Source organism: Anastrepha obliqua, chromosome 1 (assembly GCF_027943255.1).
Source record: "Anastrepha obliqua isolate idAnaObli1 chromosome 1, idAnaObli1_1.0, whole genome shotgun sequence".
Classification (NCBI taxonomy): Eukaryota; Metazoa; Arthropoda; class Insecta; order Diptera; family Tephritidae; genus Anastrepha; species Anastrepha obliqua.
The window spans coordinates 20,885,811-20,910,611 of record NC_072892.1 but is presented as its reverse complement, the minus strand read 5'-3'; the positions used below and the strand labels follow the sequence as shown (position 1 = coordinate 20,910,611).

The window sequence follows — 24,801 nt, the reverse complement described above, 5'->3', positions numbered from 1 at the left end:
TTGGCAAGATGCTCTTTTTAATTTTAGTGCAACTACGCCGGGTGTTACGAATACCCATAAAAAGAGAAAAACCATTCATTTCTTTTGGTGTAAGAATTTCCATTCATTAAATATTCTTGAATTCATTCAACAAGGCAAGTACAGGATGCAACCAACTGTACCTGAATTTCCCATTGCTATCGCGTCACCTACTTTTCCAAAGTGTTCAACAGGAAGATGCAGAAAACAGTTAAATATTTGTATGAAAAGATTTTTAGTCTTTCCTTTTCCCTACTTTACATGGCACCAAATGAAGCGATATGATCTACCGTAACTGCGCTTTTATGTAAATGTCCCGACAATAATTCTGTAGAATGAAACTGTTGGTATGCTTGCAATTGTGGATGTGCACAAACAAATATAATTTTTTTGTGGCGGTGAGGTAGGGTTTCAAATGCCTTCGCACTTACAGCAACCACTAAAACAATCTCTCATCTTCCTCTTCTGGATGCGGTAGCATTTCATCGAAGATCCAAGTAGGCGTTCTGATAAGTACTGCCTCTTCTACTCTCTCTACGTCCAGGGTCGCCAGTTTTGGAGCCAGCATCATGCTGTCGGCTTATATCTTCTGATTGGATAGGTAGGTTAAGGTTAGCATGTTTGTTAAGCATCTCTGTTCAATAAGTTGCCAATTTTCCGCGTTTTCTATCACTTTGTTCGGTGATGTTGTCTGCTTTGCGATCTAATTTCCATCTCTCACATTTGAAGAATGTATGATCCGCATCGTCGGCGCATCTCCGTGGATGCATTCAGTGGTTTCCGTTTTCCCTATTTTGTTTAGATATTCTCGAAAATAGCCATGTCGAGATAACATCTGAGTAAATAATTTACCATGCGAAAACCTTAGAAATGTAATGATATTCTAAAGAAAACAGCCGTTTACGAATGGCATGAACGCTTTAGAAGAGATCGTAAGGATTGAGGATATCGAACGTAGTGGCAGGCTTTCGATATCGAAAACTGATGAAATCATCAATAAAGTGATGATTTCCAAACCTGAATCCGACGGCTGCAGACAGACGATACGTGAGTTTATGAGTACGATACACAAGTTATTCTGACCGAGCCCATATAGCCGAAAATTCAAAAACTAATTTTTTGAGAAAATCAAAAAACATATTTTTTATAATATATGATACAATGCTTAGGCAATTTTGACACCTCCAACTTTAATAAAAACATGTTTTTATAACTTCTAATTACACTGTGGTACAAAAAAAAAAAGTTGCAAAAAAACTTTGGATCGGACATGGTGAGGGTTGTAGCTTATGAAAAACTGAAAAGAATGGTATGTATTAAATTTTGAATACACCCTCAAAATCTCGTTTTAGAGCCAAAAAACCGTTTTTAGGCATATTCATGTACAAAATACATCGTATCTTTGTCATTTTTTGACGAAATTAAAATTTTTTTTTTCATTTTCCAGCTAAAAATTTAACCTTTCCAACCGTGAAAGAATTTTTTTATTATCTTTTGAATTCATGGAGATAGAGACCAAAAACTTTCAAAAAATTTGATTTTTTTACTTATTTTTCAACTTTGAGACTAGTTGGTAGCTTTAATTTTATATAAAACATCTATTTTCTCTTACTACATCAAAAGTGTATTTAATTTTGCTTTTAATGACCCCTAATTCAAAAGAATTCGTTAGAAATTATCCAAGGAATTGCGTTTATAAGATTATAGTCACTTTACTAGTTTTACAAGTAATGTGATATTTTTTCTATTCTTACTTCCTCGTATTTTTTTTTTTTTGCATTTTATGCACTTTTCTATACTTTTTCCACAAAATTATCAGTGTGTAGAGTTTAATAATATGTTTATCTGATACTATAGAATAATAATAAATATTCCCTCAATCTTATTGAGGGAAATGCATTGAGGGCATCTCTGTTTTTTCATACTTATTCGGTGCTCGACTATCCCACTCACAAAAATAGTATAGATTTTTGGTATATCCATCTTGCATGCCGAACAAAATTGTTAAAACTTTTAAATCTGCAACAATTTGCCACTTATGCTCATTATATTTTATCATTTGAAGTATTTTCTCCATTGTAGCATAGGACTCCTTCATGTTTGTTCCGTACGCTACAGGAACTGACGGAAATGAATTTTCATTGTGTAATAACACAGCTTTCAGACCTTAAAAAATACATTATTATCATTAATTTTTAAAAAATATATTTGTCAATCTAAAGTTAAATTAGAGTGTTCTTACTTCTACACGATCCGTCAATGAACAGGCGCCATTCATGCGCTACATAGGTGTGATCCAAGGCAATAAACAATCCATTAACATCTGTACAATAAACAATAGATTGGTTTTTATCTTCTTCAAAAAGTAGTTTGAAGAACATTCGATCTAAATCTTTGCGACCGGAGGTGATCTTGAAGTCACTATCTACCACATTCCACTGCTTTAATCGTGAAGCAAGACCTTCGCTTTGTCTTCGAGAAAATTTAAAATCACGTACAATATCTTTGTAATCTGCATTAGTTATTAGATGGCGTTTAGGTGAATGTGATGTAGAAGGAACACTTTCTGTATCACTGTCTTCACAATCTAATATATTTACAGATTGGTGATCTTCATTACAATTTAATTGATCATTTACAAGCATTGTGTGCAAATTGTCAACGGCTACTGGCACAGGTTTTGTTACGGTCAGAACATCAGCATATTTTATATTACAACGTGTTTTGCAATGGTGGCCAGTAACATTTGTTTGGCAAAAATAGCAATCTTCTTCTTTATGATAAGTTTGATTTTCCATATCATTGGACTCAAAAGTTGTAGATGATTGTTATTCTTTTTTGATTTTGCTAGTTTTAATTTTGAAGAATAAGCCACACAAATATACTCTGGTTCATACCATTTACTAGTTACGTATGCGCGGTTAAAAATTTCATTATACACTAGAACCATTGCTTTACTGTTTTCAAATTTTAAACGATGCTTCTTATCTATAAACCAGCCGCAAATGTAGCAAAAGCTATTTCGATTTTCGCAAATCATTTCTGATCACACGTTTTTTGTATCTTTAGCACATAAACGACATGACAGTTCCGTTTTATTGATTGATGAAGGAGTCCTATGCTATTTATTATTAAACTCTACACATTGATAATTTTGTGGAAAAAGTATAGAAAAGTGCATAAATTACAAAAAAAAAAAAATACGAGGAAGTAAGAATAGAAAAAATATCACATTACTTGTAAAACTAGTAAAGTGACTATAATCTTATAAACGCAATTCCTTGGATAATTTCTAACGAATTCTTTTGAATTAGGGGTCATTAAAAGCAAAATTAAATACACTTTTGATGTAGTAAGAGAAAATAGATGTTTTGTATAAAATTAAAGCTACCAACTAGTCTCAAAGTTGAAAAATAAGTAAAAAAATCAAATTTTTTGAAAGTTTTTGGTCTCTATCTCCATGAATTCAAAAGATAATAAAAAAATTCTTTCACGGTTGGAAAGGTTAAACTTTTAGCTGGAAAATGAAAAAAAAAATTTTAATTTCGTCAAAAAATGACAAAGATACGATTTATTTTGTACATGAATATGCCTAAAAACGGTTTTTTGACTCTAAAACGAGATTTTGAGGGTGTATTCAAAATTTAATACATACCATTCTTTTCAGTTTTTCATAAGCTACAACCCTCACCATGTCCGATCCAAAGTTTTTTTGCAACTTTTTTTTTGTACCACAGTGTTATTCTCTTGGGATAAAAAGCAATAAAATATGTTAATTAAATTAAGGTTAGCTGTTTTTAAAGAATTTATTAATATATCGGCCGCCGCAGCCGAATGGGTTGGTGCGTGACTACCATTCAGAACTCAGAGAGAACGTAGGTTCGAATCTCGGTAAACATCAAAATGAAGAAAAAGTTATTTCCAATAGCGGTCGTCCCTCGGCAAGCAATGGCAAACCTCCGAGTGTATTTCTGCCATGACAAATATTTTTTTGTTTTTTTCCTTGTTCACTCCTCTCGGGAGCATGTCGCCTCGACAAGACTCAGTCTTGCGTTGGTTTCGTTAATCTGTATTGTTTTCTGACAGGGTAGGGTGATTTGCCTGCCGCTACCAGTCCTAAGTAGTGGGAATGCCCACCTGTCGTTGCTTAGGAACAACACCTTATTACTGCTTGGAGCACCATCTGTGTCTCACATTTTTGTGGCAGAAGGATCGCACAGATGGTTGAGGTCTTCGCTAAATTTCGTGTGTCTGCGCTATTACCGCGGGCGCTTGCTTCCTCTTGCTGGCGCCACTGATGCAATGTGTAACTGTGTGTTTTTCTTTGTTTTTGCTTGTTTTAACAGCCATAATGAAAATAATGCGCAGACTTTTGTGCGAGAGGAAGGATGGAAAGGATAAGTTTTTGGGGTTGAGGAATGGAATTGGAGATTTTTTTTTTGTTTTACGAAATTACCAAGTATCAAGTAAATCTGAAATTCAAAAGGTCACGAGCGTATTGAACGCCCCAATACGTCCAAAGTAAAACTCAAATGCGGATATTCGCGTTCCGGTTTGTTGTAAACTTCTTTGATGGTGGCCCGAATTTCGCATCGCCGGCCGAATTTAAAGAAGAAACAATCAGCTTGCTTTAATAACAATGGCAACAATGTGGTAATTGTGTGCGTGGGTGTGTTAAATGGTGTCATATGTCAAGCGGAATGTGTGACTGTTGTTGCAAAAAAATTGCATTACTCTCCATAGTCCTATGCGAGTTTGTCCGCATTACTTGGATGCTTTCAAAGCCATCCATACGCATTAGCATATAGCGAGTGTCCCATTAAGATCGCCTATTTTGAATTTAGTGCGAGTTTCTGCGGTGACAAAATGACCCACGTCACAAGGCAGGCGGTAACTTATTGAATGGTGTGTTTCCTATTTCTGTTGCTGCACAGAATTTGTTACAATAAGTGATTTCGTCACCTTAGTATAACAATAGCCTATGTGCTCATAGGCTATTATTTTTTTATCGAATTTTTTCTCCATCGTCGATTTTATATGTGGTCAAAATTTTGTCAAATTCTAGTTCCACAAAGTGGGTCAAAACGTCAGTCAAAAAATAATAAATATTTACAGACATAACGAGATTTGAGTGAGAGCTTGGTTGGTTGGTTGGTTAGAGTGGTGATTCAGCCAGAATCCAACTAGCGCTTCCGCACCATTTTGTTGCCACATCCTCGTTACCAAATTGTTTAACAGTTATTTGCACCTTATTAGGTTGTTGACGTCTAAGCCAGACAGTTGCTGGAGACTCTCGAACAGCGGTTTGCCCAGGGTTAACATTCTGTCCCTCCATAGGGCAGGGCATTCACAGAGGAAATGGAAGATTGTTTCTTTTTTCTCCGGTTGTTTACAACTGTGACAGTATGTGTTGTGAGGGATGCCCATTTTGGCGGCTTGTTCTCCGATAGACCAGAAGCCAGTTATGGCTGCTGTAAGTCTACAGGTGTCCCGTCGTTTCATGTTTATTAATGTCGACGATTGCTTGAGGTTGTAGGTGGGCCATAACGTTCTGCTGATTTTGCATTTCGTCTGGTCTCTCCATCTACAATCTGCAATTCGAAGGTATTTTAGGGAAATTGCGTTCTTGACCGCACCTAGTGGAGTGAATACTGGTACTGCAAGAGCGCTATTCATGGCAGATCCCCCTCTTGCCAGTTCATCAGCTTTTTCGTCACCTTCTATGTTCCGGTGTCCCGGGACCCAAATTAAGGTTACTCTATGGTTTTCACTCAAGTTGGTGAGGCTATTCCTACTTTGCTCCACCACTTTAGAGGTTGTTATAGTCGCGTCCAGCGCCTGGATTGCGGCTTGGCTATCCGAAAGAATAGCGATATTGCCCTTAAAAGAGAAATCTGCGATTAGTAACCTACATGCATTCCCAATTGCTAGTACTTCCGCTTGGAAGACGCTGCTGGTATTAGGGAGACGCACAGATTTTTCAATTCCGAGTCTATGAGAATATATACCACCTCCAACACCACAATCCATTTTACTGCCATCTGAATAGACTGTGGTATCGAAGTTGTTTAGAGAGAATCCCTTCTTCCATTATTTTTTAGATGGAAAGAGTGTGGCAAAATTCCTGTTGAACGTTACCATCGGGACGATGTAGTCAGTCCTCACCGAGGTTAACTGAGTTTGTCGCGATAATAGACTAGCGTGACCATAAGTTTTTCCTGAGAGCTACTTTCGACAAAAAGTTTGAAATTCATTTTCTCAAAACATCAAAAAATTTATAGGCTATTTTAATACTAAGGGAACGATTTGTTGCAAAATTTCAAATGAGTCGCCCTTAACGAGACACCTTTTAGTGTGTTTAGTTACTCACATACATATACTTCAAAGGCTTTTTTGCATTCCTTATTTCCCAGTGCATTTTTTACTGTTATCGCTGTGCGCATCAGCTAAGAATCCGTTTATATACATTCTTATACTATGGATGGCTGCAGCCTGTACACGCACACATACACGCATGCCTTTCACAATCAAGTAACCTCAGATAATGCAAGTACACAATTGCTTTGTTGTTGTTTACGAGAAGCAACTTGACAGAAATTTTGACTTTCGCCAGCGAGAATAATGCAATGTGCTGTGACACATCTTTGCATTTCAGGTCTTTTTCAGGGCTTGTGCCAAATGAACGCAAACGAAATGAGTGTTGGATGAACGCAGAATGTTTCCACTACACATACATGCATGCATGCCTATATGTATGTATGTAATGTATGTGCCACATGTAGTACTTGAACTACTGTGTACAATTTCAAATCATATTCAATCGCAATACTGGTTTTTAAGGATTTGTTCCGTGTTCTCGCACAGGGACAGAGATAGCTAGTCCTGTGAGTATTTTCCAGATTCTTTGGCAAATCTGAAAATATGCTTCAGCTTGAGAGAATGAATTTCACTCGGAATCAAAAATTCGTAGCCTTGCTCTAGGAAAGGCAGGACACTTACAGAGAAAATGCTCAGTGCTATCCGGCTCCTTTAGGCAAGAAAGGCAAATCGGATCATCAATGATGTCAATGGTGGTCATATGCTGACTCCATGGGTTGTGTGCTGTAGTAATAGAACGTTAACGGAACGTTTTTTCCACCAAGTTTCAGAAGAAAGTTTAACAGTTTTCTGTTCGCATACACTGTAAGGTTTGGTCATTAAGTGGTGTAGATGTGGAGTAGTTTTTTATTCTGTACCTGATTTTCCCTGAATCGGTGGTGAGTAAGACTGATAGGGCTATGTACTTGAGTTGATCTAAGCTTTCCAGGAATAATTAAAATAAATAACTCGTTTCATTTATAGGGCCATAATTAAATGGGTGGCCTAGTTTTAAACGCGTGGGTTGTTGTCTGGTTAAATCAGTGAAGAAGGGCTGAAAAGGTGCATAACAAGGAGCTGGGCTTCTTCAAGTGAGTGGGCCACTCTGAGCCGCCTCGCCTTTTGCACTAAACGTAACGTCAACGAATGTACCTGCAAACGTTGCAGCCAAAATTGCTGCTACCCGGGCCGCAATTAAGTCAAGGAACACGGCTTTATGTTTAACGGACTTCATGTATCATACGAGTATGTATTTAGAAATCAGATTTGATACCGAAAATAGCATCAGCCCAGTACCATATTTGACTAAGTGATCATTTGAAAGGGAAAGTTCTCTTGACGAACAAATCTATTGATTCCGCATGAGAATTTTGTGTATAAGAGCTTAGTGATGCACATGCTTTTTTTTTAGTTTGTGGTGTGCGTCTGGATTTTTATAATGAAAAACAACTACGTGAAAAGAAACGTAAAATTAGTTGATAATCAGTTTGCTGCTTGAGTCTTTTGTTTCCAGTTAAATATTTAAAAAATTCTTGCATTCTTTGAGACGTTTAACTTACTTGGACGCCGAAACTTAGATTAAAAGAAATTAGTTCGATTCGATATTACTGCGGCTTGTGGGAGTAAATATGTCTTTAGAAATTCACCTCTTATCTTCGGATTTGAATTTCTTTCCACATACCTTCTACTCAAATATGAACGAGACGGTATCAATAAAACGGTCCGCGGATGACATATGGCAAAAATAAATTTTTTGTTGGATGGTAGGACTGTTATAAGCTTACATGGCAAATTTCAGCGTGATATGTCACATAGTTTGTTTTCTGTGCTACTGTAAACAAGTCAAGCTCGAGTGTGTTCTTCGAATTTAACGATGGAAATTCAAGTTGAACAAAGAATTTGTTTGAAATTTTGTTATTCCATCAAAATTTCGGCTTCAGACGCCTTAAAAATGTTGCAGACAACCTATGGGGACTCTGCTCTATCGCGTGCACGTGTTTTCCAGTGGTACAAATCGTTCAAAGAGGGCCGTACATCGGTTGAAAACTTGCCTCATGAACGTCGTCCAGCGACATCAGTAAACGACGAAAACATCGGAAAAGTAAAGGAAATTGTGCTTGAAAATCGCACAAATCGCAAAATCAGTTAACGCTGAATATTATTTAGACGTTTTAAAGCGTTTGCGCGAGAACATTCGTCTTAAAAAGAAGGAATTGTGGGACAACAAGTCATGGTTCTTGCATCACGATAATGCACCAGCTCACACATCACGTCTTGTTCGCGATTATTTGAACAAAAATAATGTTAATATCGTTCCGCAAGCACCGTATTCGCCTAATATGGCTCCATGTGACTTTTTCCTGTTTCCAAAGCTCAAGTTGCCGCTCCGTGGAAAACATTTTGAGACAATTGAAGTCATAAAAGAGAATTCGAAGAACACACTCGAGCTTGACTTGTTCACAGTAGCACAGAAAACAAACTATGTGACATATCACGCTGAAATTTGCCATGTAAGCTTATAACAGTCTTACTAAAAAATAAAAAATTTATTTTTGCCATATGTCATCCGCGGACCGTTTTATTGATACCGTCTCGTTCATATTTGAGTAGAAGGTACTTTCGGAGCTAAAAGTGATGAGCACGGGGAAAGATTCTACCAACAAATGAAGGTAATAGAGCAACGTTACCAAGGGTGGTGTGAAGAAATTATGAGCTATTATTGTTGGTTCCTCATAAGAGAGCAAAGAAAAGAAAAAGCAAAATAAATAACCGATTTTAGATTAACAACTAACTGGAATAATTTCATCGTTTTTGCATTATTTGTGAAGTTTTTGGTTAATGCCTCAAATCTTTTGTAAATAAATTAGTTTTTATATTGGGTATGGGAGTAAGTTGCCAAGTTCCGTCCTTTCTTAGCCAGAGTTACGAATTATTTGAACTATTAAATAATACATGATATTATATGAAGTATGTGCCATTGGAAGCTAAAACTTTAATCCATCTTTCAGGCCTTATACGGTTTCCTTTGACAAAAATTTGGAGTTCTTTTGACTTGATCCATTATTGAGCCAATTTGCGATGCTCTCGTAAGAAGTCAATCTCTCTCCAATAAGGGCTGTCGGCATTGATCGGAACAGATGGTAATTCAAAGGTGCAATGTCTGGGGAATAGAGCGGGTGGGGCAAGATTTCCCATTTCAGTCCCTCTTAATATTTCCGGACCGAATTAGCAACGTGTGGCCTGGCGTTGTCATGCAGTAAAATCAGTTTGTCATGTCCACCGTCCCATTCCAGCCGCTTTTCTTTGAGTGCTCGATTCAAATGCATTAGCTGCAGTCAGTAACGATCGCCAGTGATGGTTTCAAATACATTAAGGAGTTCATAATAGATGACAACCTTCTTTGAAGCATGAATATTTTTTTCGCTGTCAATGGACCTGGTTCAACTGGGAGGCATTTTCGACGCTTAGGGTTATCATAATAGATCCATTTTTCATCGCCAGTGGCATTGCGATACAGGAAACCTTTTCTTTTCTGCCGTTCAAGAAGCATCTCACACGTCACCAAACGTCTGTCGATATCCCTATTCTTCAATTGATGTGGCACCCACTTACCTGCTTTCTGGACCATTCCCATCGCGTGCAAACGTTTACCGACGGCTGATCTGTCAACATCCAATTCTTTAGACATATCAGCAAGAGTTCGGAATGCGTTTTCATCCGATAATTATTGTAGTTGAGTATCTTCGGTGCCCCTTCGTTCGTTCGATCCTTATCGTATCGAAATTACCACTTTGGAAGCATCGAAACTTCCCGCAATGCTGTTTTTTTCGGGACGAACGTAGACATTTTTGACGTCAGATAAAAAATAATCTTTACGCTTCAAACGAATGTCAACCACTGCGATCGAGGCCTTATCTGAGGTCTCCTTCACCTCTTACACCTTCAAATCACCATCACTCTAGTAATATGGAGTAAACACAAAAAAATATCACCAGTGACACCTCTTTTACGAGGGTGGAAACTTATTCCTATACGCAATATAAAATCTGAAACTAAATTATATTGTAAATCAATAAAAATAACTAAGTTCAAATTTATCAATCTTTGTCCGTTTATGTGTATGCAAATAAAAATAACCAAACACATAAATTAAATTTAAATTAATTTATTTTTTTATATGTATTGTGCGTTTATATGAAAATTTCTATTGTAAAATATTTGCACACAAATATTTTAGCTCAGTCCCATTGTCTCCAGTCGGCAGCAAGGAAATGCAAATAAAATTTTGCCTTTACACTTTATAAAGCACTTTGCTGTAGAAAAAGTAGCAAGAGATGAAAGCAAACAAAAAAACAAAAACATGAAATAAACACTGGAGATGAAATTGTGCAGCCACAACGCAGAAGAATTGGCAAATGTGAGAATAAATGAAAACATGGAAAATTGCAATGAAAGTTGAGACCCGGCGTCAGTACATACAAAACCAAGGGTATATGAATTATGTATGTAAGCTAGGGTGGCAGCCTCATTATGGGGAAAAATAATGTGTCGTCAAAATTTTTCGAAGTTTGTGAAACTATACAAATGAGTTCATTTCGGGTCATGGTAAACAATTTGAATAATTTAAAAAAAATGTTATTTAATTTTTCATTCTGTAATTATTCCAATCGTTAAATAACATTTGTGGTGTTATCAAATAGTAATAGATGAAAAATTAAAAAAAAAAAATTTAATTTTTTATTAAATATTTATTATTATATTTGCTTTGCCTAAAATATATAATGTCCAAATAATTTTTTTTGTATAATGCTACAAACTTCGCAAATTGTGTGAATCATGAACAGAAGCAGTCATGGAGAAAAATAACTGTCACCCTAATGAGCATACATTAGTTAGTATATTCTTGATGAATAAAATGAGAAAATTCTGAAAGGCTAGAACACCCATAGGTACACATATATACATGCCTATGTGTGTACATATAAATAACATTTATGCATTTTGTTCGCATGATTTTGTACAAAATTTTTTTTCTTTCCTGTATGCTTTCTTCGGTTGTCGCAGTCACATTGTTGTGCGGCCTCAAACCTTATACTCGTATTCTTACTTTGCCATTTTCCATGCCCTACAGCACTATGCCAGCACATGAGAGCCAAATAAATGTACTCAACTCGCTCATTACCACCACCACCATTACATAGCAATAACAAACTGGGCCACCATTCTGCACCACCCACCGCCTCCTAAAACACTCATGTATTTGAGTTGTTCTGTTTGTAGCACAATAAGACGTTGATGTTTGTGTTTTTGTTGGTTGACTCTTTGCGGACGCAGGCACCACCGAACATGCGACTTTTTGGGCAACAACAATATATGTTTATACATACATACATGTGTATATGCTTGATGGGGATCGCTGCGCCGCAGCTATCGCTCCGGAATGGAATGGTGTCGTAGCGTCACTTGTATTTTCTTGTCGCTGCTCGTATTAGGTGTGTTTTTGTACCGAATAATTTGTAGCAATTATTTGCAACTATGGAGTTTTATTGTTGACATTTTAGAAAGTGCTGGAAAAATATTTTCTTGTAAGTATTTGCAAGTGCAGAAACAGCTGGCAAAAATCAGCTGATTGCGATTTAGACAAATAAAAAAAAATTTAATTTAAGAATTTTGAAATTCAAGTTATATGGTACACAAATAAGTTTTTTCAGTAAATTGACTTAGGAAGATACTTTTCCTGCATCATTCTAATGTTTAGTACCACAGAAAGAATAAAATTGTTTTGCTTAAAAAGTGTTTAAAATTCTAAGCCTTCTGTGGTACCCAGCAGTAAAAATATCTGAAGATTTGACAGTATTCACAATCAAAGAGAAACAGACTCTAAAAAGCATAAAAACGCATGCTTTAAGTGCATGTTTTTGCAAAATAAAAAATGTTCAACTACTGCAATTGTTTCTACATGAAGTCGCTCGTGCAAGTAATGACGATCATTTTGAACCCAGAATCATTAAAATCGGTTCATTTTTGACTAAGTTATGAGCATTTAAAAAAACTGTTTTCTTATATAATTAAAAAAAATCGATTTTGACCCGAAAAACAAAATTGCCGATAAATCTTGAAAAAAAGTTTTTTCAGGCGAAAAAAAAAATACGTGTCTCATTATTTTGACCAGAGAGCAACATATTTGAGTAACATCGAAATCGAGAACATGACCCGAATAGCCCGGTTGAATTGAAATGGAAAGCATCCTGTAGGGTGTTTTTTAGCTGCATGAGAACTATCGAGGTTTTGGTTTGACAGCTGAGAATGGCAAACTGTGGTGGCATTTCTGTTCAGTTTGACAAGTCTTCATGAATCGTCATGAAATGTCGGAACAATGCTTCCAAATGGTGGAAATTTACTTTGAAAAAATTAACAGGTTTATAGGGCACTTCGCCCATTTTACGTGTGGTTGACACACTGGCGGCATTATTATTCTTATTTCTTTCGAAATGAGGAAAGCGCTGCCATTAGGGTGAATGGTGAGCGCTATTGGACTGATCGAATGGACCATGTAACTTGTAGCCGTAGCGGACATATGCAGGATATCATATTCCAAAAATAAATGCCATGAAATTATCTACCAGATTGTAATAAAAAAATAATAATATCCAACTACATTTCTGTTTTATATATTCCTCCCAATGATCGATTTCTTCGCAAAAGTTTAAGTTTGTTGTTTCCTGAATTGTAAAAGTTTGCTAGTCAAAAAAGAAGAAATCCCAATTATTCTATTAAGATTCTTTTTTTATGTATTGTAAAAACATCTGTATGTGCAAAAACCGAGCTCATATTATTTGTAATATATTATTATTTTTTTGTTTTTGTCATACAAAATGAAATAAGTCCTCACTTTGACTGGAAAAGTATAAGAACAAACCTATTGTCGGTGAGCAAGTGTGCAACGTCAACGAGGCAGCTCAGTCAAACAGGCAAACAGCACGAGCCAGTCAATTTTTCGCTGCAAGAGGCAGCGGATGCTCTAATCGGAATTGTGAATGCGCACGATGTGCGTCAGTCTAGAATAGAAGAATACTGAGTGAAATAGTGAAATGTGAAAAACCATTAACATTTTTTTCTTTGTGAAAAATAATGTGAGAATTTATTTTCCTATGCTTATACCAACCTTACATCTGTGCATGTGTACCAGTATCAATAGCTTATGTATATGTATATTTATCTGTGTTACTGCTTAAAAATTTATGAAAGGGTATCTGTTGGTGCGCTGCACGTAATTAAAATGCTCAAAGAATCTTGAAGATACAAATGTGAAAAAATCATATTAAGCATAATAATTTATCATTAATTGTTACAGTTCAATGTGTTTGTTTTTTGCTCGAACCGACTTTTCTTTTATTCATCTGCATCGACACCATCGGTTCGTTAATTATTGATTTCTTCGGAAACTTTTGAAAAGAAAATATAAAGAATTGAAGGCAAATGGCAAAGAGATTGCGGCCAAAAGAATATCAACGCAAACATCGTACCAGTCATTGTTGTTGTGGTCATTGCCGTATGTCCCGTCGTGTTTTTGTGTGTGTGTTTTGTTTGCGTTCAAGCAGAGGCAGTTGGTGAGTCGTGAATTAGATTTGTTTGGTGATTTGGGCAAACAATAAATATATTTGCTTAAATATTTCAAATACTGTTATTGAATAGAGAAACGGAACGACATAAATCACAGAATGTAGAGATCGTAAATAAATATGTAAAACTAAAAAATTTTGAATTGAATCAAACACACAACTATTATTGTGTGAGTGAACATTTTTGTGGTATAGTGAAATAATATATGATATAATTATAAAAAATCCAATAACTAGTGTCAGAATTTTGTGAAACACCTGGTCAACACCTGTCTTTGAACAAAAATGGAGAATTTGCCGAATTTTGCACGCACACCACAGTTTTTGCGTAAAGTCATCACCGAAGCGAGAAGGTACATAAGTACATACATACATATGCACATTTTAAATATGCATCAGTTTTAAGTAACTTTTAACTCTATAAATAGTTTGTTTATTATAAACCATAGACAAACGGGGTGCATACAAACATAACACATTTTGCCCGTTTGCTGCAAAAATGCCATAATCCAAAAAACAAAAAAAAAAAATGTAAATAAATATGCAGAAATCACCAGCAGCTCTTCTTTTTTCTGTGTGAAAAATTCACGGCGATTTCTACTAACTGTATCTTATTAGATGAAAATGTGTATTTACCTGGGCATTTACTTAGCTAGGGTTTTTTTTCTCAAATTTTTGTTTTTTTGTGTTATGACGTCCAGCAAACGATTGATATGCTCTTCAAAAGTGGCATAATCCAAAATGAAAAAAACAAGCATTCTTTTAATAAAAGAAAATGCATGACACCGTGAACAAAAAATATCAAAAATCAACCACTTTTACAAAATTTAAAGTGCGAAAAAACTTCATATCCAGTATTTCTAAAGTTTGTGCTCACATAATTAAGTCACTTTATCTTTTTAGAATATTTGTAATATTTTTTGTGGTATTTTTTTTTAATTTCTCACACTTCTCACATAAAAAATAGTTCATTGAATAACAAAAATCGTATAAATCAAAGTTCAAAAATTTAACAAACTTCAAAGAACTTTCTTCAAAATTTTTTAAATTTTTAATCAGAATCTTTGGCAAACTTGAAGGTATGCAGATTTTTATCCCAATAAATTTTAGTATAATATAGTGTAAGTATGTAATCGCTCAAAAATCGCGTTAATTTTTGAGAATTTTTTTTCCACAAATGAAAGGGGCTACGTTTTTATGTCATTTCTCAATGGCAAATGGTTTTTATGAGGAATTTTTCCATAGCAGAAACACACTCAGAGGTTTCCCATTGCCTGAGGATCGACCGCTATTAGGAAAAGCTTTTCTATCATTTGGTATTTCATAACCACAGTTCCCGGATCTCGTACTCTACGGTATGGTAGTAATGCACAACCCCATATGGCTACGGCGGCCGATTTGAGAAATATATACTGTGTTTTAATATTTTATTGTCTTGTTTTTTTTTTTCTGTTTCCATTTCTTTATTTTCATTTCGCTTGAGATAACTTTTCGAGCATATCCAGAGCCAAATCTGAAAATGTACTGCACTTTGTGCGGTTAATTAGCTGGAGTTCTTAAGTCTACTTGATTTATGTGAGTGGCTTGCGCAAAGTGTTCCGCGTCATTTTCAACACAACGTTTGGCAACGGAACAATCTACATAGTGTAGGATTTTAATTTCGCGCTATTATCCCGCCACGGGTAAGACTACTGACCAAAAATTTCAGCTAGCGCTCATAATGTTAATTTGCCGAAAAAATGCATGCTGTAAAGTTTTTTTTGCCGATACAGATAGTGTTAGTTTACTTAGTCAAATTCCATATAATAATGCAACATTTCAGCAAATTTTTTTTTTAATTTTCATTGAAAAATATTGGACATTGAGCGAGTAACAGTGAATCTCCGGAGGTACCTTGAAAAAAGCAGTTTCCGTTGTACTTCATAAAGTATAGTACTAAGTTCGTGTTTCACATGAAATGGCTGTCAAAATGTCTACAATTAGGATTGCCGTGAAATATGCGTAAAATTTTGTGGGTACCTCTCGGCAATGTTTAAAATGCACATGCCATTTAAAATTGACAGTTATGCTTGAGTTCGAATATCCCGAGGATATGACACTTTAAGGCAAAACGTCTTCGAAAACAGTGTAAGTAAATTTTCTTCATATTTTTTGTGTTTTAAATTGGTTAAAAACACTTTTCTTTCCAAAATTCGCCAACTGCTTCTGGGGCGATGTCCATAAATTTGACGCTTCCTCTCATTTGACAATCAATGTTGCTAGCAACATTTCATGGCAAGCCAAATGCTGTTGCTGGCTAAATTTTACGACTGTGAACTTAGCACTAACCTTAACTCGCAACATAATAATCTAAACCAAAAAAAATGTAAGCGTATTTATTAAGAGATGTATTTCTCGATGCATCCATGGGAAGACTCTTGTTTTTGATTTAAAAATTTTCCGGTGCACTTGGAAGCAAAAAATCAATTTACGTTAAAACAAAAAATCGGCTAATTTGTTATTGTAAGATTAATAATAACAAGATTAATATTAACAATAATTAGTTGAGAAAGTCCTGTACAAAATTTCAAAAATATTGCTCCAGTAGATTTTGAATAAGAAGTTGTAGAAAAACACTTTGAAATCGAGCCGGTCAAGAAACTCGGCTTGGCGCAATGGACGCTTAAATACCAAGGATGATAGATTACAAACAAAATTGTGAGAGTAACTTCTGCTGCCACGTCACAGGGAATTCGGCAGCAGAATTGTGTCCGCTTATGTTCACACGTCGCAAAGAAATCGCTGTCACATCCTCCTCGAGCGAATAGCTGATTCCTTAAATTCGCTGGGAGCCGCTTAACAGTCTGATGGAAAGCATAATGAGATGGCGCCTATCATGGTACCGTTACTTTGCTCTCAGCGAATTTGACAAAGAGTGACGTCGTATTAGCACCAGTATGGCCAGATTACCATTTTCGTAACTTGATTTAGCATTTGTTTTGTTATTTAGTCTCGGAGTTTTCGTTCTTTCTTCATGACATTTTTCTAACCTGTTTTAATTAAAAAGTAATGTTTATAATTTTGAAAAATGTACATTTTTTAAAAATTAGTTCAATAATTCACACAGTTTTATTTAGCTTTACTTTTTACGCATTGTCCGCGATTGCGGTTATTGTTGGTGTTCTTCTACTTTCAGCAGTCAAATTTCTCTCTCGCTACTGCAGTGTTGCCTAGATTTGGATATAAAAACGCACTAAAAAGCCCATTTAAAGAAAATAAAATACCAAATATTTATTGATCTACTAAAAGAACTTTGTATGCGTTGCAAATTGTCTTTAAAATGTGTACAATTTAATTTATGAGTTTTTTGTTAAGAGAAAGACTTTTTGCTATATTTTAGGTTATGCATCAAGATAAGGTACTCTTTTTGTACAAATGCCGTTATAGTTTTTCAGTAGTATTTGTTGCTTAATTTTACTATAAATATACCTTTTGATGCCCTATGTCCCACTACGGATTGTGGACCGGAGGAAACGATTACACCTTTATGGTTTTAATTCGCATTCAGTAAATTCAAACGCTTTTGAAAATGTGTAAAAAGGTTTTCAATGTTAAGAAGAGTTGAGAGAAGGCCATTTAATATTCTTGCATACCTTAAAAGGAGCAAAAGATTAAATTTAGAATTTGAAAATATCAAATTTGATAAGAATCAACAAATTTTCATTAGCACTAAAATCTCAGAGTGACCTTGAGTGACCTTTTTTAACCTTCTTTTGTTTAATAATAAAGTTTTTTTTTAACTTGCAGTTTCGGTAGCTTTAAATTAAAAATAAGAAGCAAACACCAAATTTAAAAATTTTCGCATTTTGTTATATGAAAAAGCCACTAAATTTATTGCGAAGAACAATTGGTTGGCAACACTGCACAACTCAGCCAATGTGGCGTCACGCACTCTCTGATGGGCGCAATCTTGTTTCTATCTTTTTAGGCTACACTTTCTGAATTCCTTTCACCAGGCTGAAGTACTCATAACTTCAGCCATTTTTTTCCGATCGACTTGAAATTTTGACAGAATATTCTTAAGGGGGAGGTAGGGTTTAGCGCTAAAAACCACTTTTTTTGTGAATTTTTTACAGAAATATGGCTTAAGATACTTTAATAAAATCAGTTGCATGTTATTGTACATCTTTTCAATAAGTTTTTAAAAAAAAATTAATAATAAAATATTGACAAATAAGCCCATGACAGAGTTTTTTTGGAGATATGTTTTTCGAGAGGTGCTCTGCGGTGCCAATCGGCATTCGTCGTAGAATCATCTGAAACTAAAAAAGTCGAATTTTTCAGTTAAAGTATGACGTAATGCTCCCCCCTACATTAATAAAATTTTTTTTTTTCATTTTTGTAGTTTTGGTGGCAAAAAAACGTAAAACGAGCATTTTTGGCGAAAAATTTCGCCATATTTGTAAGTGAAAAACAACCTTAAAAAACAAAAAATAAAAAAAAACAGTGTAGGGGGGAGGTATTTTTGATTTAGAAAACGTGTGCCAAATTTGAAAAGAATCGGTTGAATAGTTTCGGAGTTGTGATTGGCACCGACTTTTAAGAAGTCGTTTCGGGAAAAACGCGTTTGAAAAAATGACTTTGAGAAATTATCGATGCTCCGCATTCGAGGTAGAGTGCCTACAAAGGCTATAACTTTGAGAGTTCTGCTCCGATCCATTTAAAATTTTGACACAACATTCTTGAAATGATTTACTATAAGATGAGTGAAGAAAAAAAATTTCGATTTTGTGACCCTACCCCCCCCCCTTAAGATATTAATTTTAATAAAAACTTAAATACAATTTTTTTAACGAAAAGGCGTTTAATACCTTACCTCTCCTACACAAAGATACGTTTTTTGGAGTAATCAAGCAAATATGTGCCAGCTTATAATATTACAAGCACGCATATCCTTAGGTTTCGTTGCAAGTGCTTGTGCGTTGACTTGACCTGATCGTTTTAGCACCCACTCTGCTTCTTAACTATTCGCTTGACGTTGGCTCCCACTTTATTTTCATTTTTATATTTTATATTGTCCTCAGTTAAAATTCTGTGGGGTGGGTGGTGGCAGTGCTGCTTTTGACACTGCATTGTGATTCCTTATGTAGGCGTTGTTACTTTTCGCATGAATCGCTGCCTGACGCATAGTGCATGTGAGTATACGTGTCTACTTACATATACATACATATACTTTCAACTGTACACATACTCATGCCAAAGGTCAACATTTTATGTTGAGTAGGTACAACTACTACATAATAAATACTCACACTTGTTCTAACATAAGTAGGACATTTTTGTAAAAGGTTTCTAGTTCAAAATTCCTATCAGCATTTCTAAGTGAGTGGCATAATTTCATTTTGAAGATTTTTTTCATAATTATACAAAGCCGTAAACACATTTACACGCATATTAACACATCATAAAGCGCATAAGAGTTTCAGTGTTGTTGTTCTTGTTTTTTTTTCTGTATTGCTATTAGAAGTAAGATTTTGTGATAAATTGTGGTGGATTTTTGTTTCTAGTTTAGCACACATACATGTGTATCTACATACTTGGGTATTTGTGTATTTAGTACGTAGGCACATGCAAGCACCTTCACATTTGTTACCCTCCGCTTGCTTATCTTGTCTGCTTTTGACTTGTGGGTGCAATTTACGAGGCTACAAATGAGTTTGTGTGATGTTGTAAGCGAGAAAAGGATATGCAAGCATTATTTTACAGCTTTTTATGCGATTATCAGTACTTATGTACATAAAAATACATACAAACATATTTAATGACGGCACGTGTCTAATGAGATACTTGAGTATTTATATCAAAGTAGTTTTTGCTTGTGTAATTCAAATTAAATAACGAGTAACATTTAGAGTTTGTCTGTATTTATATTTTGTAATTACATCGTTACCGTTATTTGCGTTAAAGCTTAAAATTTGTATATTAAGCGCGAATAAAAGCTTCTATACCTAAGAAAAATCTTTGGTTATTATTATAGTATTTTATACAAAGCTCTATACAGAGCCTTTAAAAAGCCATTTATCTGAATTCACTTAATGTCGATAAAGTTTTAGAATATTAGCAGGTGTAAGCGGTAAAATAGGTGTAGTTAGGTAAAATAGTTGAAGCTCTATTCTGGCACTCCCCAAGTAGACGAAAAATGACTCTGGAAGCACAGACTATATGGGAAGCCTCAACCCCCCACAGGAAGACCAAAATAATGCTACGAACATTGTCTCCCTCCATATCATGCACCTGAAATGGGATTGGCCCAGAACGACACGTTTAACTTATGCGACCTCTGCTTTGCCACTACCCTGCTCTAAGCAGAAGTCGTTACAATTGCCTGGGATCGGTATACTGTAGAGGTAGAAGCGGCTATTTTGAAGATCACTATGTCTAGAGTATTAAATTTCTTTCGAGCGTATGATTAATTTAAAATTGTTTATATAAATTTTAAAAACTGCTGCTGATATACACACATGTGCACCCTGGCGGTCAAAATAATAGCAGCATGTCATAATACTGCAAAGCCTTGTCTGCTTAATTATTTTTTATTTAATTGTTTTTATATAAAAATACAGTTCGCGCTGCAATAAATACTATATAACTTTCAAACTTTGTAAAACATTTTAAAAAGTCCAAAAAATGTTCATCAAATTTTCAAACTTTTTAGTCGGACAAATTTTAGGCTAGGTTAGGTGAAGTGGCTAGACCAGTTAGAGGCCGCTTGTGATACAACCGGAACTATCCTATCCTTACTCTACTTGGTCCTCTCTAAATCATTGTGTGGCCTTGAAAAAACTGTTTTAAGATTAGTTAAACTAGTTTAAGATTCGCCACATCCGCAATGTTATCCAGAAAAGCGAGACCTAGGAATCTCAATTGTCTTCTACACAGAGCCATAGAACCCGCATAGAAGGTGTTCGACTGTATCTTCCTTTTCTATTGCCTGACAGCTTATACAATAGTCATGGAGGGTGCCTCTAATCTACTGGCATGTCTTCCTATTAGACAGTGCCCAGATAGCACACCTACTACGATTCTTAGATCCTTTCTACTTAATTTAAGTAGACTCTTAGTGCGTGCGACCCTTGTTCCATTCGGGCCACGTTTGTTTACTGATAGCGCAGGTGTTGAACTGTTTCCAGTTGGAATTTACAACAGCAATGATGCGTCTGTCTATTAAAAGTTTACAAGTTGCTAGAGCATGGGTATGTCGACCTTGTACTGACTAATTTAGAGCGAGGAGTCCAATCTAGCTAAGTCATCTGCCTTACAGTTACCTTTAATGTTACTCCTGGCACCGAGAGTTGGTTACTAGAAAAATACTTTGCAAGTATTTTTAATAATTTTTAACACTCTTTTACGGTCTTAGACGAGTTTTTACATGATAGGAGCTATTTCAGAGCTGCCTGACTATCGGAGTAAATGAAGATTTCTCTAACTGTGACTACGCTTTTATTTAGCACTAAAAGGCTTTCAGAGATTACCAAGATTTCGGCAGGGAATACGCTGCAATGATCAGGCAAGCGAAAGTGGAAAAATGTTAGTTTAGAAAAAAATTCTGGGTGTGCGGTTTTATAGCCGTTCAATCTTCGTTACTCGTAATACTGTGCGAAATTCCAAGTACGAAACACTAAATGATAGAAAAAAGTTTTTTTTCTAATAGCGCCTCATAGTCGGCGGACAATAGCAAACCTCCGAGCATATTTCTGCCATGAAGAAGCTCCTCCTGAAAAACCATCTGCCGTTCGTAGTCGGCACAAAACTGAAGCTCCCTCCATTTGTGGGAAAATATCAAGACGCACTCCACAAATAGTAGATGGAGCTTGGCCAAACACCAAGTAAAGGTAAACTTGCACAAAGTTGCAAACTGCATGCCCAGAATTTTTCTAAAGGTTCTGACTAAGAAGTCAAAATGTTGATGAGAACTTTTTAATTTTTTAAATTTTCGTACACAGTTTGAAAGTTATATAGTCTTTGACATCATCTAAACTATTTTTTAATTAATAAATTATATTTTTATTATTATCTAAAATTAATTTGGAGCGATATAATATGTTGCGCTGCTCTTATTTTGACCACCACTGTATATCATTTTATTAGAAAAAATTCATTATTGTTCCGCGGTGCTCTCATTTCATTCGCACATCCTATGACTCACTTATGCAGCTGGATGACCGACCAAACGACAGACATAAATACAAATGTATGAGCACATTTAATTGGCATCGAAATTTAAATTGAGCGTACAAGTAAGTAGTCTATGACATATCGCATTGTGTTTGGTGTGCGTAATGCTTTTAGCGGCGCAGATAAATCAGCCTTGGCATTGCGAAAACCATAGCGCACAGATCATCGCGGCCGCTTTACTTACTAAATAAATATAATTATTAGAGTGCGAATATGTACTAATCAGTATGTGATGTATTTACTAGGGTGATCAAATGACAAATGCGAAAAGATGTAAATTAGACGCAATAAGAATTCAAAATTGATACGATATAACTACCAATTCATACGTATTTTCTCGTATAGTCAAGGTTTGGTTCATAACCCTGCATAATGTTCCCGAAGGAATGTAGTATAATGAACACCTGGGTAGAAAATTTCCTTCCTTCACGTAAGGTTTTCGAAATAAAGTTGATCCCCTTGATCCCACAAAAATAGCATTTTGGTCCAAACCAACGCGAAACTTCAAAAAAACTTCGCTCAGAAAAGGTGAATAATAAGGTAATTGAGTAGTAAAGCCACTCTCGGTGAACTTCGACAAATCAAATTTTATAGGCCTCTCGTTATGCCCATCCTACTGTATGGCGCAGAAGCTTGGATGATGACAACGTTCGCTGAAGCTGCGCTTGAAGTGTTCGTGAGAAAGAATCTCTTGAAGATTTATAGATCTTGGCGCATAGAGGACGGGAAATATCACAAAAAAGATGAATTTTATGCGTTTTTCAATGACAAATATATTTGCAGCGAATAAAGATCCAGCGACTTCACTGGCTAGTTCATGTCGTCCGAATGAATTCAAACGATCCAGCTCTGAAAATATTTCACTTCATTTAATTTTTTTACATTTATTAATTTATTTGAGTCTATGATTACAAAAGTCTTACCGACTCGATACATATATTTATTTAAATCTTACATGCTGAAACAAAAGAGAGCTATTATGAATAGTGGGAAGCAATTCTCGAATGGGAAAGAAATCATGGCACAGCAAAATCTAGATCGAGTAGTCTGTATATACTATATAACTCACTATGGACCCTCGTAATAAAGGAAAAATTATAGTAGCTTGATTTGACTGTTTTGACGTTAAATGAATAGTAAATCGTAAAATTTCGTGAGGAACATTGAAGCCAATCTGTACAAGAACTTCGGGACAATCAACAGAATCATAAATAACATCAAAGACTGAAGGGTACGTCTATTGTCAAGGGACCCCAGATTTATTAACATGCACCGAGCACTATGGAGTGGTAGTGGATCAGAGAGATATTCGATGCGGTTCCTGTTGGTGGTTATAGAGAAAGAGCAAGAAGGCCTCTGACTGAAGACTGACCCACCTTGTTACACTGGGATCAAAACGAAGAGCTTAGAGGGTTTTGTAAGAGTTAAATACATATAAATTCTCTCCAAAAAGACAAAAACTTAAAATATTTATTACAATAAAAATGAGGTGTTAGATCGTTATTTCATGAGCTGAGATCAAAACCTTCAAAAATCATGAGGATGATGGACCTCGGAAATAAATAAAGGTGCAGATATCACCTTATGCATACTATATGTGAGAATTCCAGTTCCTTTGCAGGTGTACATCTGGTAAAGCGATCATCGTAACCGAATGTGCTTGTGTGAAACATATCGGCTGATAGTTGTGGAGTTCTAGTGCTATTTGGGGCAAGTTAAAACTTCTTATTCGTTGCGGCAGCCGTAGCCGAATGGGTTGGTGCGTGACTACCATTCGGGAGCATGTAGGTTTGAATCTCCATGGATGCAAGCAAAAATGAACGAAAAAGTTTCGGTCACCCCTCGGTAGGCATTGCCATTGCCTCCAATTGCTCCATGAAAAAGCTCCTCATAAAGAAACAATTTGGCTTTCGGGGTCAGCTTAAAACTGTGGGCCTCTGCATTGGTGGAACGACATCAAGATGCACGCCACAAATAGGAGGAGGACCTCGGCCAAACACCTAACAGAAGTGTACGCGCCAATTATTTATTTTTTTTTTAAAGTTGCTTATACATTATTAAGATAACCGGTTGTCGTAAGTGCTGTATTGTTGGATGTCATAAACTTTAAATGGTTAAAAATAAAGGGTGATTAAGTTTCAAGGGCCGGTTTTGATTTTGAATAAAATACAAGATTTTTAAGAAATTATTGTAATTTCTCTTTATTATGATAATACTAGCTTTAACCCGCGGCCCTGCTCGCGTAGGAGTAGTTTTGAGGGATTTAGGATATGTATATAAAAGAATTACAAACAATAGTTTCATAGAAAATAATTTTTTATTATTAATATAATATTATTTTTTCTATTTCAAACCGTTTTTGAACTTTGCATTTGGGTCATAGTTGAACCGCTTATGCGGATTATGAAGTCTAGAGTGTGCTATAAATAGTGGGAAATAGGAAAAACTAAGATTTTTTAGTTTAAATTTAAGCAAATATTCGATTATTAGTGACGAATGAGAGTGGTGGCGCCGCCTGGGGGCTGTGGGAAGGGAGTTCTATCATAAAAACATGCCTATAACCTTCATTGGGTGAAAATATGAATGTATA

General features: G+C 35.6%; 1 protein-coding gene across 7 annotated transcripts in view; it reads left to right on the top strand.

Annotated features, from left to right (window-relative positions):
- LOC129253464 (HEAT repeat-containing protein 5B) overlaps positions 1-24,801 on the top strand; it is a 63,155-nt gene that overhangs the window by 16,045 nt on the left and 22,309 nt on the right. For 3 of the 7 annotated variants that reach the window (XM_054891850.1, XM_054891849.1, XM_054891848.1), the window contains exon 1: positions 13,384-14,350. The exons of 1 other annotated variant lie outside the window; for it this stretch is intronic. In XM_054891850.1, coding sequence (XP_054747825.1) covers positions 14,283-14,350 — 68 coding nt within the window. In that variant the 5' untranslated portion in view covers positions 13,384-14,282. Of the gene's footprint in view, positions 1-13,383; positions 14,351-24,801 lie in introns of those variants that run through there. 3 more of the 7 variants (XM_054891847.1, XM_054891844.1, XM_054891846.1) reach the window with 3 other exon arrangements.